General features: G+C 45.0%; 6 protein-coding genes across 6 annotated transcripts; 1 reads left to right on the top strand and 5 right to left on the bottom strand.

Moving 5' to 3' along the window:
- Positions 1-89: 89 nt before the first annotated feature.
- On the bottom strand, positions 90-963 carry LOC131280956 (collagenase-like). Its single transcript, XM_058310202.1, has 2 exons — positions 749-963; positions 90-678 (listed from the first exon to the last, which is right to left on the bottom strand). Exons 1-2 carry the CDS (start codon positions 961-963, stop codon positions 90-92), a joined length of 804 nt encoding a protein of 267 aa, XP_058166185.1.
- Positions 964-3,149: 2,186 nt separating this feature from the next.
- Positions 3,150-4,562, top strand: LOC131293972 (transmembrane protease serine 9-like). The gene is made up of 3 exons (XM_058322021.1): positions 3,150-3,421; positions 3,491-3,648; positions 3,778-4,562. Exons 1-3 carry the CDS (start codon positions 3,150-3,152, stop codon positions 4,560-4,562), a joined length of 1,215 nt encoding a protein of 404 aa, XP_058178004.1.
- Positions 4,563-4,977: 415 nt separating this feature from the next.
- On the bottom strand, positions 4,978-5,889 carry LOC131282077 (brachyurin-like). Its single transcript, XM_058311466.1, has one exon. The coding sequence runs from the start codon at positions 5,887-5,889 to the stop codon at positions 4,978-4,980; it is 912 nt and encodes a 303-aa protein (XP_058167449.1).
- Positions 5,890-7,708: 1,819 nt separating this feature from the next.
- Positions 7,709-8,617, bottom strand: LOC131281694 (brachyurin-like). Its single transcript, XM_058311042.1, has one exon. It carries the CDS (start codon positions 8,615-8,617, stop codon positions 7,709-7,711), a length of 909 nt encoding a protein of 302 aa, XP_058167025.1.
- A 4,699-nt stretch (positions 8,618-13,316) lies between these two features.
- On the bottom strand, positions 13,317-14,246 carry LOC131293971 (brachyurin-like). Its single transcript, XM_058322020.1, has one exon. The coding sequence runs from the start codon at positions 14,244-14,246 to the stop codon at positions 13,317-13,319; it is 930 nt and encodes a 309-aa protein (XP_058178003.1).
- Positions 14,247-15,837: 1,591 nt separating this feature from the next.
- LOC131293970 (brachyurin-like) lies at positions 15,838-16,770 on the bottom strand. Its single transcript, XM_058322018.1, has one exon. It carries the CDS (start codon positions 16,768-16,770, stop codon positions 15,838-15,840), a length of 933 nt encoding a protein of 310 aa, XP_058178001.1.
- Positions 16,771-17,969: the final 1,199 nt, after the last annotated feature.

Raw genomic sequence — 17,969 nt, 5'->3', positions numbered from 1 at the left:
GTTCCCCGATAAGATTAACCAGAGTAAGAATCTATTTATTCCATTTCGTTTATCGTGCGCCTACAAACGGCAACCGGAGGAAAGGTCACTTAAAAGTCGTCACGAATCACGACGTCCGAGTTCTGGCCGATCCAGTCCAGGTAGGAGGACATGCGCGTGTGCACGGCGGCACGGCCCGACTCGCAACCCAGGATCGAGATGAACGAGAACACACCGATCTGCGTGGTGGTACCATCGGCGTCGACGATGGTGACCGGAGCGCCAAAGTCACCCTGGCACGGTGAGTTGGTGGCACCATCGGTGCACACGTGCTCGTCGAGGATCGTATTGGTCGGCAGGCTGATGCGGCAGGCAAGCGTCGAAATGACCTGCGAGCGAGCGAAGCGCAGCTCCTCCGAGTTGGCCGTACCCTGACCGAAGCGTCCCCAGCCGGTAACGGTGGCCTGCTGGTTGAGGAAGGTAGCCGTAACCTGGCGACGGTTCGGCAGACGTACGGGGCGCACACGGTCGTTGAACGGCACCGGCAGCGGCGTGCGAATCAACGCCACATCAAAGATGTCAGGCTCGGTTTCGTAGTTCGGATGGATGATGAAGTCCGTGACGGTGATGCGGATGGTACCAGCCTCGTTCGCGTCGTTGATGCGCAGACCACCGAGCACAGCGACAGCACTCTGGATTCTACGAGACAACGATCATTAGTATCGGATCACTTTGGCAACAACACCCTAACAGCCACCAGCCTACTTACCCAGACACACAACGACCTCCCGTGAGGATGAAGTTGGCCGAAATCAGCGAACCAGCGCACTGGCTCGTCAGCAGAATGTTGATACGCGTGATCAATCCAACGGTGTACGGGAACTGGCCCAGCGTGGCCAACTCGCCACCAACGACACGTCTGTCGGGCGTAGCGTACGCCGTCACGGCGACCAGCAGCAGTGCGAACACGAACAGGGATTTCATCTTGGGGACTATCAACTCCAACTAAGCGCCAACCGCACGACGCAAGCGCTTTTTAACCCTATGGTCGAGCCCATACGACCAGCTTAGCCTACCGCTTTATCGAATTCGGATCGAATGATGGGCGATATAATTTTCATCGCCTGATAAAACCCACAGCCGTGGATCGGCCTGCGCGTTACGTGTGCGTAGTTGCGTCGACGTCATTTGGTCAAGGAGCAACCTTAACCGCCCTTGTCAACGATAAACTTCCTACGTGCTTTGGTTTGGTTTATGATCCCACGATGGTCTAATTTATCTACAGACACTGTGTTCGACTACAAGATTATCCCGGAAGAATGGAAGAAGATCACCCGGACACATCGTTTAACTATCATCACGCTCAGAAGACACGGGTTTGATCTGGAGACATGGGTTTTTCCAGGTGCCTACCGTGGAGTCCCTGATAACATGAAGTTCACGAAACCTTTCACTGATTTGCTCTATAGATCTCCAAAGCGATACCATGCGCCAGGATCGGTTTGATAAGATGTCGCACCACAACGGCTGCACGGTGGCAGCCAAAAACAGGTGCGTTATCATCCGATAAGTCGGTTAAATTCGGTAAATTGCTGCTGAATTCAGCATGTTTCACTAATCTTCTGACACTGGTTTTGTTTTATTATCTAACGTGGTAGACTATTGATAAGATTCATTAAGCCATCCATTCTAGCAGTAAAAGAGCATCTGTCTTAAGACATGAGTGCATTTTTTAGGTATATTTTAACTCCGTCATTTTTAATGGATCTGCCGTTAGTGCCATGCGATTGACCAAACAATACAATAGGATTACAATAATAATATATACGACATTGACGAACTATCTTTTATTGAATGAAAACAACACATTTTTATCTGCTCATCAAGTAGAATAAGACCGATGTAGAGCGTCTTTGCACATGTATTGTCCCCATTGTAGTATCGGATCGTAAATCAACTTTTCGGTGATAACTTACTAACTTGAATTCAGTAAAATCTCAGAACTCATCAACATAGATAAACTTGCATAAAAAGTATTATACTCTTATATAGTTAAAAGAATTCATACACCTATGAATAGAAAATATAGAAATCATTTTAAACAAATCATTTGAAAATCATTTAAAAAAATTGTATCATAACTGAAAAATGAACTTAGCTTTGTGTAAATCAACCATAGTCTTCTTCTTCTTCTTCTTCTTGGTGTAACGACCTCTTGGTCATGCCTGCCCGTTAAGGACTTACGAGACCTGTTTCCCTGTTGTACGTGGGTAGTCAGTCCTCTCGTACAGGGGAGGGTCCGGTCTCGGTTGGGATTCGAACCCACGCCGTCGAGGTGGTGAGCCCCGGCGCTCATAGGCCGATTTTCTAACCGGCACTAGCGCTCGGCTGTCTCGGATCAACCATAGTATTTACAACTAATGTCCACATTTGCTATATACGACTGAGTCGAATGCCCTGTAATAAATAAACAAGAGGAAAAATAAACAATGAATTGTAAATTGTTTTAAACTAATTACCAAAGTGAAAAACTTTGCTCTAAACGATCTATAATTTAGAACTTACTTAGAACGTAAGTGACTGATCAACCAAGTGCATTCAAGTAGTATATTATTTAACCAGCACACCTGGAATTCTGGTCAGGAGGTGTAATGTATTATTGTAATATTATTGACTAAACCTAAGTCTACCAAATTTCCCAAACCAAATTTCCACAACATTTGTAACAAAGCTCAGAGACGAACGACTTTCAAACATGGTTTTCATGCACAATGTTTTCACAGGTTTTTACCATTTACAGGTAATGTTCGATAACTTCACTCAAACCTGTAGGAATTGAATTTATTGGTAGTCCTAAACCAAAGATCTGTGGATGGTTATTAATTCTGTATGTATTTGTTTTGATGAAATGTTTCAAACAGCCCGGTTTCAAACGAAATGTTTCGTTGCATACAGGAAAGTGAGTCCGCTGAAACCGACCGACAAAACATCGAAAGTAACTGCTATCGAAACGAACTTTATCAAATCAATTCCACTCCATTACTTATGCACCCTATCTGGACATTTGCACAACGACAGTATAAAACGCGCTAATCTAATCCACTTCCCATTCAGTCGTAAGCTACCGGTGTTATTCGAAGGACGGTCGGAAACAATACGAAAGGGCGAAGATGAAGAACTTGCACGTGTGTCTACTGCTATCAGCAGTCCTAACTTTAACAGCTTGTTCGGCTAACCCCCTGGAGGCTGTGAATTTGGCAGGTAAACGTGTAGAGCTACCGATCCAGAAGACTCCTCGCATCCGAGGCGGAATTCCTGTTGGCCCTGAAGAGATTCCATATGCAGTGGGTTTGATGATTCAACAGCCGATCGGGAACCGGTTTTGCGGAGCTACTCTAGTGTCGACAAACTATGTCCTAACGGCTGCGAGCTGTTTTGTCAAGTGAGTTAGAAGCGGTTAAGAAAGGTTACTTTGGTAGTAGCGTTTTTTCTACTCGTTTTTATTCTATAGTCCTGGTTCAACTACGGTGCTCCTGGGAGCTTCCAACATGAATGACGTCGAGGATATTGTTATGGCTAACGCCGTCATACTACACCAGGCATATGTTCCCAGTCAAAATCTGAACGACCTGGCCTTGGTACAACTATCCCGACCAGCCAACATCTCCAGTAAGTTGTCAAAGGAGTCGATAGCGGTTCCAATCTACGAACCCAACCGGTTATCGCGGAACATCCGGTGCAGGCGACATCAATCAAGTAGCAAACGCACGTATCGCTAACCGATCGTTTTTGTTGCAGATTACGTCAGATTAGCACGATTGCCCAACTGGAGGCAGGCGGACTCGCTGTTCACCAACCAACTCGCCACCATCAGCGGTTGGGGTGCGCTGGGACAGAACGCGCCCGAGGTACTGCCCCTGAATAATCTGCACCGCGTTGATGGAGCGGTCACCACCAACACAGCCTGTAACCTTCAATTTCTGGGAGGCATCGCAGAGAGTCACGTGTGCGTAGCGTCCAGCAGTGGTTCGCCGTGTCAGGGCGATCAGGGTGGTCCGCTGACGGTGCAGGACGCCGACGGACATCAGACCGTGATCGGAGTGTTCTCCTTCACAACATGGCTCGGTTGTGACGCCAACTGGCCCGCTGTGTACACGCGCCTTACACCCTTCCTGGCCTGGATCGAAGCAAACTCGGACGTGACGATTCGTAATGATTTTGAATTCTTTCCAACACCTCCGGAAACTCAGCAAACAACGACAACCACTCCTTCGGTATCTGTTACTACTGAAGCCGAGCTTGAAACTCCCACGACGACGGTTGAAACTCCCACGACGACGGTTGAAACTCCCACGACGACGGTTGAAATTCCCACGACAACGGTTGAAACACCCACTACGACGCTTGCAACTCCCACGACGACGCTTGAAACTCCTACGACTACGTCGGATCAACCGGAAGCGACCACCGATCAACCAACTACAGAGACAACGGTTGCACCGGAAATTACCACTCTTCTACCTCCACTGTTGCCTCCACATCGTATAGGACATCCTGCTGTAAGGCAAAACCACCGTTACTAGTAATGTTGAAGCATTAAATTTCATAATTATAATATTGAGTACGCCACAGTGTAGCGTCGTGTAAAGTTACCCATCATATTGTGTTGTATATGACCTGCTCTGATCCGAAAATATGAGGGCAAATACTTCAATCTGCTCCTACTGACGCTGACCCTTAGCTGCATAGCATTGAAGTACGATTATGCTCCTCTGATCCGATCTGTTCTTTGGCTGAGAGCAAATGATATGTTCTGCTCCCGACATTTTCGGTGCTTTCTCATCACTAGTATAATGCATTTTCACCAATATATTGAATAAAAGATCAATACTTTGGTTGAGTGAACCAATTACTCAATAAAGAAAAAAAAACACTACAATGTTACGGTTTGATAGTAAATTACGCTTTAATTAAGGTGGAAGAATTAAAATCTACATTTTAAGGACGGAACACGTAGTCCGAGTTCTCCGCAATGAAGTCTCGGTAGAAGGAGACGCGCACCCAAACGGACGGGATGCCCGATGCACAGCCCTGAGCGGACACGAACGAGGCAATACCGACCTCGAGGCTGTTGCCACCGTCCTGCACTGCCAGCGGACCACCAGAGTCACCGTTGCACGGTGATCGACCACCGGTGGCATCGAGGCAAACGTTCTGGGCCGACACCAGGATGATGTTCCAGGCGCTCTGGCAGGCGGCGTTCGACATGACTGGGTTGCGGGTGAACATCACCACCGGCGATGCTCCGGGAAGGGCATCAGAGGTGCGTCCGAAGCCGGAAGCGGTTCCTTCCAGTCCGGCGAAGTCACGGCTATCGGAGAGTGCCGGCAGATCGATCGGCCGAACGCGGTCATTGAAGACCGCCGGAGTGCTCAGACGCACGGTCGCAATGTCGTTGCGGATCAGCGCCGGGTTGTACGAGGGATGCACGCTTATTCCAGCCTGGGTGAAGGCAATGCGCTGCTGGGATGGCTCGACGACTTCGCGGTTGTGCGCTCCGAGGATCGCGGTACCTCCGATGGCCACCGCTCCATCTCCATCCACCACACAGTGAGCCGCCGTCAGGATGTAGTTGTTGGTGATGACAGTGCCTCCGCACAGTCCCGAGCCAGCGGCGAAGGTACTCAACAGCGCAATCTGGTACGGGAACTGTCCGGGCAGGGCTTCGGCACCATTCACGATGCGTGCCGAGGGCCGTGCGTGACGCAGAATCTGCAGCTCAGCCGGGAGGCGCGTCCAGTAGTGGTCGAACTCATCGATCGGCTTGACCTGCGACCAGTCAATGTCGATCCATTCGGCCGCACCAACCGCTACCAACGCCAGCAAGGCTACCACACAGAGCGACTTCATGTTGTTCTACTCAAGCGCACGTACACAAACCGTCTACAGGGTTAATGGTGGCCAAGGGAACGATTTATAGTCGCTTGGCTACAGAGCCCCCTGCAGATCCTTCGTGCGTAAGGTACAAATTATCGCAAGATAACGACGCCAAGCCGTTTGTTTTGAAAATCACGATAAATGCCCATATCTTAGCAAACAGCTAGGAAAATCCATTCTTCAACGTCACGGACTGTGATAAGAGTATGCTGCTTGACAAAAAATCCACTGCGCTATCAATCGGTCACATTCAATATTTTAAGCCTCCATTTCGGTACGGAAATTCCGGCGGTATGGGTTTTTCTGTATGATAATTGATTCATTCACCGTGCTTTACTGGAGCGTGCCTCATAAGGGCTTGGCGTTACTCTTTACTACGCCGTCTTGGGAAACACGGTTTTGCTGGTCATTGGTAGACAATCCCCTTAGTTTAAAAATATCGGTCAATTTTATATTCCCTACACTTTTAACTCACTAAGTAACTGTAATTTCTTTCCTTTAATTCTAATCATAGAGAATACATGCTCAAAACTTTGATACTTACGCCTATAAAATGACTAACAGTACTCATGGTTGTGAAAACTGTATCATTGCATATTTTGCAATCCATGACATAGAGAATACTTAAAAAGTAAGATTTACTTATCTCATGCATCTGTACTACTGCTAGTAGAGTGGTACCACACTAAAGTGACGAATCAATGTACTTTCGATGTTTGCGCTCAATTTGCGCTGTATTTAAAAAAAAAATAGCTAACGTTCGAAAGGAGTGAAATAGTAGCTTGTTTCTACTTGTAACAAGCAAAATTATAACGAGAATTGAGCAGCGGAAATGAAATAGTTGTCTATACAAATCAAAAACCTTTAAGTTGATATTACACATAACAAGCTTACGTGTAATAAAATCGTCACTAAATCATTAATTGAAATAAAAAGAAAACATTCTAAAGAAATGATGCCTTTATTATTGTAATTATATATTTAACGATACATGTTCTATTGTAACGAGCACTTATGCATTATATAATTTTGTACTTTTTAGACGATTAAAGCCTTACACATTTTTTTTAGTCGAAAGGTGTTGCTGAACAAATACACTACCACATAAGCACAGCATACTAAACTGTGTGTAATACTACAGTATGGCACGTCAAAAATGTTACTTGACACAACACGAATCTGAAAGCCCACTTGGGATTTTGGAACGAACGTAGAATGCAGTATATTCCTGGGTTTTGCTCCGTATACTAAAAATAACAATAATCGGTTGGCAAAAGCGTCAATAACAATTTATATACCGATCGTTATTTTTTCTAAACGACAAGCAGAATATTAAAACGTCCTGAATATCCCTTAAAAGTGATAAATAGCGCTGCCAGACTGGTTGATTACAAACCAGTCGATTTGATTATGAAATCCAAGATTGTATTTTATATTTTTGCGGTGGTTTTATTGGCACTGAAATTAACCATTTGCTTTATTGAACCATCCAGAAGCCAGTGTTTATTGTTCCAATGGTAGATAAGCTTGGTAATCTATTACCAATTTTGTGTGAGTAACGCTGCCCAGCGTCAACGATGTTTTCTGTTGGACTGATAATGTTATTATTTTCTCCAAATCTAAGCTGCGCATTGCCAGGTGCCATTTCAGGTTGCACAGTTCATCAAATTTAAATAGTAGTTAAATGATTCGAACTGGTTGGGAAAGTTTATATTTCAGGAATAAATAGACATTGCTTACTTTGATCCAATTTATTTACATCAATCCAGTTCTTGATACTTCTATTGAACGCTTACGGACGGAACACGAAGTCCGAGTTCTGCTCAATAAAGTCGCGGAAGAAGGAGACGCGCACGAACACGGAAGGAGCACCCGAGGCGCATCCAGCGGCGGACACGAACGAGGCAATACCGACCTCGAGGCTGCTGCCACCGTCCTGCACGGCCAGCGGGCCACCAGAGTCACCGTTGCACACCGAGCGTCCACCGGCAGGATCGAAGCAAATGTTCTGGTCCTGAACCAGCGCAGTGCTCCAGAAGCCGTTGCACTGAGCGTTTGACTGGATGGGGTTGCGAGTGAACATCACCACCGGCGAGGTAGCCGTCGAGGCGTCCGAGGTACGTCCGAAACCGGACGCGGTTCCTTCCATTCCGGCGAAGGTGCGGGCATCAGAGCGGGCTGGCAGATGGATCGGCTGCACGCGATCATTGTAGACCGCCGGAGTGTTCAGACGCACGACGGCAATGTCGTTGCGGATGGTGGCCGAGTTGTAACCGGGATGAACACGGATTCCAGCCTGGGTGAAGGCAATGCGCTGCTGAGTCGGTTCCTGCACGTTACGGTTGTGCGCTCCGAGGATCGCGGTACCTCCGGTGGCCAACGCTCCATTGCCTCCGACCACACAGTGAGCCGCCGTCAGGATGTAGTTGTTGGTGATGACAGTACCACCGCAAAGACCAGTGCCAGTGGCGAAGGTACTCAACAGCGCAATCTGGTACGGGAACTGTCCGGGCAGGGCTTCGGCACCTCCCACGATGCGAGCGGGGCGGACATGGCGCAGGTACTGTACCTCCGCCGGCAGACGAGCCCAGTAGTGGTCGAACTCATCGATCGGCTTGACCTGCGACCAGTCAATGTCGATCCATTCGGCAGCTCCGACGGCCAACAAACCGGCGATCACCAACGCACTTGCGAACTTCATGCTTAGGTCTTGCTTCGTCCTCCAAGATTGGTAAACGTAAGATACTCCACCAGCGACTGAACGGCGCTTTATATTCGCGCTCGGGTCACATTGCGATTAGTGGTAGATTTGATAAACCTTTTACAAATCACATCAGCGATAACATCGATCCCATACGAGGAGTCATTCGTATTATCTCGGGTTTCCCAACCTGCGATAATGGAGTAGTAAGTATACTTTAGGATCAAAAGTGGTCCCATATTTCGAAATTCATCATCCGATCGAAGGATGACATTTCAATACTTCGATTTGACCAGCAGTCCTTTGCTTATGCTGTGGCTACTTTAATCTCTTCTTTTTCTTTTTCTTCTTGTTCTGATTTTTCTTCTTCTTTAACGAGGGTTTACTACCGTAAGGCATTTTATCGAGTTCGATGGATCTACGCAAACTATCCTGGTGATTAAGACCTCTAATACAAATAGGACTAGCCACCATGGCTATAAGTCTGCACTTAGATTTCCTATACTCTTGAGCAACTAGAGATGTGCGGCTGGCGAGCGAGGGTTGGGATTCGAACCCACGCCGTCGAAGTGGTGAACCTCGGCACTCATGGGCCGACTTTCTATCCGGCGCTACCGCTCGGCTGTCGCGGACCCCCATTTATCATTGCAAACGACGAAACTAAACTACACACATTGCTCATTGTTCGAAGCCCAGAGAGCTAATGAAGCGGGTCACTACTTTGCGGAACCGAGTTTGACGTCGAGAAAGTGTACAGTAAGTTGCAAAGTCCAACGTTCTACTCTGTATGTATGGGATTCAGTGCAGATAATACAAACGATGATGAAAAAAAGATTTGTCACAAATTCAATTTGTTGATAAAGAATTAATAAAGCGATATTTCATTATATTGTAATAAACGTCACTGTTTAATGATATCGTTACACTACATTTTTCCCGTTGTTTGTTTCGTTTATCTGTCAGTAGGCAGGACATAAATAAATCGTTTGGAACGTAAATAAACGGCACACATGCAGCCTTAGCATGGAATTCGATCGAATTATTCTGATCGAAACGAGCAGTCAATTTTCACCCATATCACGTCAAAGGAACCGAACGCTTGGTGGTAGCTCGTAGATTCCATCAGTGCTCTGTTCATAACATGATCAGAGCTCTGATTAGAGCAATTTTGTTAGTCAGTTAGTCAAATATTTGCTTCGCGCTTATTTCATAATTAAGTTTCGATATAGTACACATGACAAAATTTAAAAAAAAAAACGCGAAGAAAAAACAAACATTTGCTGCTCGAATTATTTTGAAATACACTGTAACTATGGATCAAGAAGCTGCAAACTTGGCGAAAGTGCTGCTTGCTGCATACATTGAGGAGATTAAAAATCGTCGATAAGTTGTAAAGAAAAAAAATCAAAAATTATGGTGAAGGTTCCCAAACTTCTCTTTTGCTAAACCGGTATTATGTCATTTTCATTTCATTTATGTGGCGCTACAACCGCTGAGCGGTCTTGGCCTGACGAAGCTCCATCCGAAACCGCTCACGGTCGCTTGCCACGTTGGTCCAATTCCGTATCCCGGCTTTATTGGCGGCTTCGTCTACGCCATCCTTCCACCTCAATTTAGGCCTACCACGCCTCCTCTGTCCTTGGGGACAGCCTAAAAGGACTTTACGGGCTGGGTCGTCCGGTGCCATTCTCATGACATGACCAGCCCACCGGAGCCTGGCGAGTCTAATTCGCTGTACGACAGTAAGGTCACCGTACAGATCGTAGAGCTCGTCGTTATAGCGGCTCCTCCATTGTCCCTCCTCACATACGGGGCCAAAAATCCTCCTGAGCATCTTCCTCTCGAACACGGCTAAGAGGGTTTCGTCAGATTTGGACAGAGTCCATGTCTCGGAGGCGTATGTGAGCACTGGTACTATGTATGTTCGGTATAGTCCCAGCTTCGACTGTCTTGACAGGTATCGTGAGTGGAAGAGATTTCTCAGACTGTAATATGACCGGTTGGCTGCCAGCACCCTAGCGCGAATTTCATCTTCAATGTTGTTGTCGGTGCTGACCTTTGACCCAAGATAGGTGAAATTTTGGACGACTTCAAAAGTGCGTTCACCTACTTGTACGTCACCCCCGCGTAGGCTTTCGGCAATTGTTGGCAGGGCCGCTGATGGTGCCACCATAATCTTGGTTTTTCCCTCGTTTATCTGCAGTCCGAGGTTATTCGCCGCTTGCTCGATCCTTTGGTATGCTTCTGCTACATATGAGAGTCTTCTACCAATAATATCAATATCATCAGCGTATGCCAGGATCTGGATTGACTTATAGAAGATGGTCCCCGAAGTTTCCACCTCCGAGTCTCGGATGGCCCTCTCTAGCGCTAGGTTGAAGAGTATGCAGGCAAGCCCATCCCCTTGGCGCAGTCCCTTGGTGGTAGCAAAGTAACTTGAGAGTTTTCCATCCACCTTCACCTGACAAGTGACGTTGGTCATGGTCATTCTTACAAGTATGATTAATTTAGCCGGGATTCCAAATGAGCTCATGGCTTGATACAGTTTTACCCTGGCTATGCTATCATATGCGACTTTAAAATCAATGAAGAGATGGAAAGTGTTTTGTTGGTACTCTGCCATCTTCTCCAAGACTTGCCGCATGGTGAAGATCTGATCAATGGTTGATCTCCCTCTTCGGAATCCCCTCTGATAGTTTCCTACTATCTCTTCAGCGTATGGGTCAAGTCGTTCTTGAAGAACGAGGGAGAATATTTTGTAGGCGGTATTCAACACCGTAATACCCCTGGAGTTACTGCAGTCTAACTTATCTCCCTTTTTGTATATGGGGTAGATGATACCAAGATTCCAATCACAAGGCATCGATTCGCTATCCCATATCTCAGGTAACCGGTATTATGAGTACGTGGTTAATTTCAAAACGTCGCCACTTGCTTAGTAAAATTAACGAATATTTCCAAATAACTTTCTTCACTGTTTCTTATATAGTTGCTTTTTCGCACATCGGTAAGTGATAAAAAAACAAGTCTACCTGCCTCATGTGAATGAGGCAAGTAGGTTCTTTGAGTAGCTGTAGAATTGTGTCTGTATGTGCTGGTAAATAGGCGGTTATATTTGTTGACCGGTCGTATAATTACAAGTTGTCAAAGATAACTATTATTAATTTATTGCATCGACGACTGACATTTTTATTAATACCTAACTGTGTACTCGTGTGAGTGATAAATTTATCAACAAGTAACTTGCTCCAATAGAAACGGCTTTGGTATTTGCCCGCTTACCAACGTGCAAATCAGCCTTCTTTTCAACCAAAAGGTACTAAAAGTTTTTGCTATATTTATTGAAAAAAAAGTAAAACTCACGTTTCTCAAATCAAGAATATTTTGTTGCATAGATTCGATATATGTTAACGTTTGCTTTAAAAAAATTGACAATTTTCAACGATTTATCATGCAAAAACGCAAAACGCTAGCAACTTTCTGTTAAAAGCAAAATAAAGAGTAGCATTTCTTTGAAATTTACCTCAAGTTTGACAACTGTATCAATTAAATTAAACTCGCCGTGGCCAAAACATTAAACCATCTACGTTTAATGTATGTTTCAAATGTAATTGTAAAACATCCAGCTTTATCGCAAACCACGTGACCAACGATTACTTAAAGCCAGACGGCGACAAGTGGTAAAACACCCTGGTACTTTATGTTGCTTGTGAAGCTTGTTTAAAATGTTTTGGGGTCCCATAAAACGCAATTTCGTGGATGAAAACCAGCGAGAACGCTATGCACAAAGTCGATGTTCTTCCTATCAGGACTTCCAGCGTATGGAGAAGTGTATAGTGTGCAGTGGCTTCAGGAATTAAGCAACTTTATCAAAAAACATCATGAAGAGTACGATTCAGTGGCCAGGTTATACCTGGTCAAATATAATTGATATACCCCTTCCTGCTAACCCTCCTTATGTCTCTCAACTACAAGAATCGAAAAAAAACATTTAGAATGATTGAAGGTAGGAGCTATTCTAACATTTTAAAACCCAAACGAGATATAATTTAGACATGAAGGCCACACAACAACTAAAAAATATCCCTACATTATTGGTTTTGTCGGTAATGACTAAAGTTTCGACCAAGTACCGTAGGGCCGGCTTGCTGGCCGACGGAATATTTTTTAAAAGTATTTATAAGATGTAACTTTACAAGTAAATTTAGTTCATTCAATTAGCTTGGTTAACTTTTATCTTACCACCCCCGAAAATTTACCTATTTTTTTTTAATACAAACGTTATTTATGCTATTTTACAAATATTTGAAAATCGTTAATTTAAAAATTAGAAATTGAAAATCTATTTTAAATTAATTTAAAAAAGGTTAGCTAATTTTGTAAATCATATTTGTAGAACAGCTCCCTAACTACGAGCTATAAATGTAGAAACAAAACGCTGTTTTTTTGTTTATCGTTGGAATACTAGGAAGAGGAGTGAAGAGACGAAGGAGAAGTAATTAATGTTTCCGAAGACAACTTACAAATCTTGTTGTTCTGATTCAAATAAGTTATTTCTTAAATATTCAGCATCGAAACAACTCATGTGCAGATTCTTCACCTTCGCCAAACTTTTTATTAAAACAAAATCCGTCCATTTTAAAAGTAGTATCCGAGACGCATGGTTAGTGCTTCAAATGGTTTTGTCCCGCTTCTTTTCTTAAGCACCGAAAACGTAGTCCGAGTTCTGTGCGATCCAGTCGCGGTAGTATGAGATACGCACGAATACTGACGGGTAGCCAGCGGCACATCCTGCAAGAGCTCCGAACGAAGTGATACCGACCTGGAGGCTGCGGCCACCGTCCTGAACCGCGAGCGGACCACCGGAGTCTCCGTTGCAGGACGCACGTCCACCGGCGGGATCGAAACACACATGCTGGGCCAGCACCTGCGATGAGGACCAGTGCAAGTTGCACTGAGCCTGCGACATCACCGGGTTGCGCGTGTACATCAGGACCGAGGATATGGTCGAACCCGGTGCATCCGAGGTGCGCCCGAAACCGGACACGGTTCCCTCGAAGCCGGCGAACGTGCGAGCATCGGAGCGGGAGGGCAGAGCGATCGGCTGCACGTAGCTGCCGAAGACGGCCGGTGCGTTCAAGCGGACGGTGGCGATGTCGTTGAGGATGTTGTTGACGTCGTACGCCGCATGCACGCGGATGTTGGCCCGGGCGTACGAGATGCGCTGCTGTGTCGCCTCGTACACGGTACGATCCTTGGCCCCCAGAATGGCAACGCCTCCGTTGAGAATGTTCTTGAAGTCGTCGGTAACGCAGTGAGCCGCCGTCAGGATGTAGTTGTTCGTGATGACGGTGCCACCACAAACACTCGAGTACCCGTTGCCAAGGTCCGAGAGGAGCAGAGCCTGGTACGGGAACTGACCTGCCGTGGCCGGATAGCCTCCCACGACGCGACCGGCTGGCCGTGTGTTGCGCAGGTACTGCATCTCTGCCGGCAGACGGGTCCAGAAGTGGTCGAGTTCATCGACCGGGATCACTCGTGACCAGTCGATCTCAATCCGCTCCGCCGCTCCGAGTGAGCAAACCGCCAACAGGCCGGCAACCACAAATGCACCTGCAAACTTCACCATCGTTCCAGTGTCACGTTTCTTTACCTCCAAGACCGGATTAAACTATGTAGAGCGGGATCTGGACGTTGCATTTTATACCCTGCCCAAAACACCAATCCCAGTGATAACCCAAACAAGCTAATCGCTAAGATACGGTTAATTCGGCGACATCCTAAATCGATAAGAACCCTATGACCGATATTGTAATCATAACAAACGGTTCGACACGTTCGTTACCGATTCCTGGAACAATCGGAACCGGATGCATGATAACCTAGCAGTAATGTGAGACGAGGCTGTAGGCACTCCTTAAACCAAAAACTTCTCGCAATCCGTTCAAGAAGTAACATCTCGTCTACAACAAAAAAACGAACGAAGCAACAATAGAAATCACGAAGTTATAAACCATTTAATTTATTGTAATATTTCAATTGGGACAACATGATCAGCGACGGTAGACAGCATGCATTATACTATTGCCAAAAGCGGATGTTATGTTTACACAACTAACTTGAAAGCATAACTGATTGTCATAAACATTATATTCACAATGACCTACAAAATGAAAGTGTTTTCAATTTTATTTCGACTACCCACTCAATCCCATGCCACATACCAGCCAATTATAATATTTTATTTGAATAAATGTCATAACGTAAAGGTGCGTGGTGAAATGTTACAAAACTTTTGATCTGTTTTTCTCTGCCTTACCTACTCTGTTAGGTGCATATATTTTCATACTGTGCATATTGCCCCACATTCCCATATTAACTATGAACTAGCAACCTATGTAGTAACGTTTTCGGACCTAGTAACTGGATAGACTGAACCGATCAGTACAATACATAGATCATGTTATTTTTGATCGTCGGTTAATATTATCAGCATCGTACCATTTTATCAGCTAACCTGGCTAGACTGATTCCGGGCAATAATATATACCCATATTTTTTTCAAAGATAAGGTTTCCATTCGAAAGTTACAGAGACCCGGTGTGTCCATAGCTACTAGGAGGTTTGTGCATTTGCATCACATTTATCTGGTTTCATATCAAATTTAAACTGATTTTAGTACGAGGACCGGTCACGCGGATACTAGAAAAGTTCTATTAAAAGCATACCGTGTTTCAAATTAAAAATTTTCCAATTCTAATTTTTATACGTAACTACAGCCATGCATAGTATCCGACAAAAGAATCCCCAAAGTATTCACAATGCCTCTCGACTGCACATGAATGAACAACATGGTTTTGCATTATTACCGTCATATGGTCAAAGAACTTGGAATACATTTAATAGAAAAACTACTTTATATGTGTTAAAATAAATTGCACTGTTGTGGAGGATTTTAGACCAAACTTAAGTTCGCGTACAGTTGGTGGAAGTTGTTTCAAAATAAAGATGCTCAGTATTGTTTTTGTTATGGAGAACATGAAAATGTTTACCACACATGTTGTACTTTATTATAATTTTCGGGCACTCTCCGAATTACGTTTCACTTTTGGGTCTTTTAACAAAGTACCTCTGATAGCCAAATTCCTCCTAGACGCTTATTGTTTTAATTGAGTTGCATTAGCAAGTAAACTTAGTTACAGTAACTCCCACAATGGGCTTTAATAGTCGGAGTTATTCAGAATCCACTGCAAAAAGTACGTAATGCGTGCGTGTACGGACGGAATTCCCACCGTGCACCCGCCACTGTCCCCGAACGACACTAGCCCAACCTGGAGCGGCCCTAGCGCGGAGTTGACGGTAAGAGGTCCCCCGGAGTCACCAGAGCAAGGTGATCGTCCGCTCGCACTGCTCAAGCAGATGTTCTCCGGGCCCAGATAGACCGGTGTCCAGTACGTCAGGCACTCGCTGTTCGTGATGATCGGGTTCGACGCGTACTGAACGAAGTTGGACGGGAGGAGGCTGCTGTCAGACGTGCGCCCGAATCCAGACACCGTACCGAGCAGACCGGCGAACGTGCGCGTATCGGAGAGGGTAGGCAACCGTATCGCCTGTACTCGGGCGGTGTAGCGCATCGGGGCGTTCAACAGTATGGTCGCAATGTCGTTACGAAGGGTTAAGGCCGTATACTGTGGGTGTACCGTGATGCCGGATGCACTGAACCGGATGCGCTGCTGATCCGGCTCAGGAATGCTGCGATCGTATGCACCCATGATCGCAGTACCGCCGGAAGCGATCACACCAACACCCTGCACCACACAGTGCGCGGCCGTTAGAATGTAGATGTTCGTGAGTACGGTGCCACCGCAGAGCCCGGTGCCGACCAGGAATTCCGGCAGCAACGCCACCTGGTATGGAAACTGTCCGGGGATGGCCGCAAAACCATTCGTCACACGTCGATTTACGCGGCGCGTCTGCCGAAGAACCTGCAGTTCCGGTGGAAGACGTGCCCAGTAGTGGTCAAACTCCTCGATCGGACGCACTTTGGACCAATCGATTTCGATGCTGGTATCGTTAACATCGTTCGCACTTCTGGCATCTGGCACTACCAGAGCCAACAACACCAGGGCTCCAATGCAGCCACCAAACTTCATTCCGCTGCTGTTACCGTTTCACGGTTTATTTTTTCCGAATGGACACCTTTTTCACTGAATCCGATGTACTGCCTACCGGCGTTCCTCTGACTGTTCCTTTTTATACGCAAATTTGAATACCCGACCTATCTTACACCTACTAGAGCAATTATCAGTCGTTGAACCAACAAAGGCAGCTCAGCTGATAAAACTAAGCTCTTTTTCTCTATAAATATCAGATTGATGTGTCGATCTGGATGTCATAGACAAAAGATTCGCACGCATGGTAACTGACCTTATTTGGGTTTATATAAACCACAAGTCACTGAAAAGCAACACTACGAGCAATACTTATGAAAATAAAACTACAGGAGTTGAAAACATGACTATCTTAAAATATGTTATTACAATACATACCATTGGTTGATAGAGATGGAGTTTTTCATTATAAATGCTAGTTTTCTTTTCGAATATTATTTTTTTAGGCAACAAATAGCATAGAAAAATCTTCTTTAGTTTATTATACAATGATAAGTTTCAACGCAACAACATTCTCAATTCATCATTATTATTGCACCATTACAATACGTTATATGACATGTTTGTGCATACTAGAGGATCACCACCAAAAAACCAATTGCATTTGTAACGATCATATAACGCTGAACTTGGTGCAGCTATAAAGGAATGCAATGTGCATTTTACATTATTTAATGAAAAATCTTCAAATTTCCGAACAAAATTTTTGTCGCTATTTTGGCTCTATCTGTTTCTATTTTCTTGCGTAGATGTGAATCAATTTAGACCACACTAAACAATGCTATTTGTATGTTGTGATCTTTTAAATAACTAAGAATTTGCTATTTATTTTTATTTGTTACAAGCTTACACAACGAACTTCGCCTCGTCCAATATTACTAATACGCTACTATTCAAATAACAAAGCGTTGGAACTCAAAGGGAGAATTATGTTCGGTGATGTCGACACATATCAATAGCAGATTCATATTTAAGACAAATCCAAAGAATGTAATAAAATTCTGCTAATCAATCCTTGACTTTTTCACTTACAACACGATCAAACATATAAATTTGAGTGCAAAGGTCCAATGACATCAGTTTTTTAATGGCAGCTAAAATTGCACGTGCACTCAACTAATCGTAGTTTCGATACTATGCGACAAAGTTCAGATAAACATTTGTAATGAGTTCAATTTAGG

Source organism: Anopheles ziemanni, chromosome 2 (assembly GCF_943734765.1).
Source record: "Anopheles ziemanni chromosome 2, idAnoZiCoDA_A2_x.2, whole genome shotgun sequence".
NCBI lineage: Eukaryota > Metazoa > Arthropoda > Insecta > Diptera > Culicidae > Anopheles > Anopheles ziemanni.
The sequence above is the reverse complement of the archived record's forward strand: the minus strand, read 5'-3'. Positions and strand labels throughout refer to the sequence as shown.

Excerpts from the sequence above, each read along its gene's own strand:
- LOC131281694 (XM_058311042.1), bottom strand. The coding sequence starts at position 8,617 with ATGAAGTTCGCAAGTGCGTTGGTGATCGCCGGTTTGTTGGCCGTCGGA.
- LOC131293972 (XM_058322021.1), top strand. The coding sequence starts at position 3,150 with ATGAAGAACTTGCACGTGTGTCTACTGCTATCAGCAGTCCTAACTTTA. Across the intron at positions 3,422-3,490 it reads GCTGCGAGCTGTTTTGTCAA|TCCTGGTTCAACTACGGTGC; the intron begins GTGAGTTAGAAG and ends TTTATTCTATAG. Across the intron at positions 3,649-3,777 it reads CCGACCAGCCAACATCTCCA|ATTACGTCAGATTAGCACGA; the intron begins GTAAGTTGTCAA and ends TTTTTGTTGCAG.
- LOC131293971 (XM_058322020.1), bottom strand. The coding sequence starts at position 14,246 with ATGGTGAAGTTTGCAGGTGCATTTGTGGTTGCCGGCCTGTTGGCGGTT.
- LOC131282077 (XM_058311466.1), bottom strand. The coding sequence starts at position 5,889 with ATGAAGTCGCTCTGTGTGGTAGCCTTGCTGGCGTTGGTAGCGGTTGGT.
- LOC131293970 (XM_058322018.1), bottom strand. The coding sequence starts at position 16,770 with ATGAAGTTTGGTGGCTGCATTGGAGCCCTGGTGTTGTTGGCTCTGGTA.
- LOC131280956 (XM_058310202.1), bottom strand. The coding sequence starts at position 963 with ATGAAATCCCTGTTCGTGTTCGCACTGCTGCTGGTCGCCGTGACGGCG. Across the intron at positions 679-748 it reads GGAGGTCGTTGTGTGTCTGG|AATCCAGAGTGCTGTCGCTG; the intron begins GTAAGTAGGCTG and ends GTTGTCTCGTAG.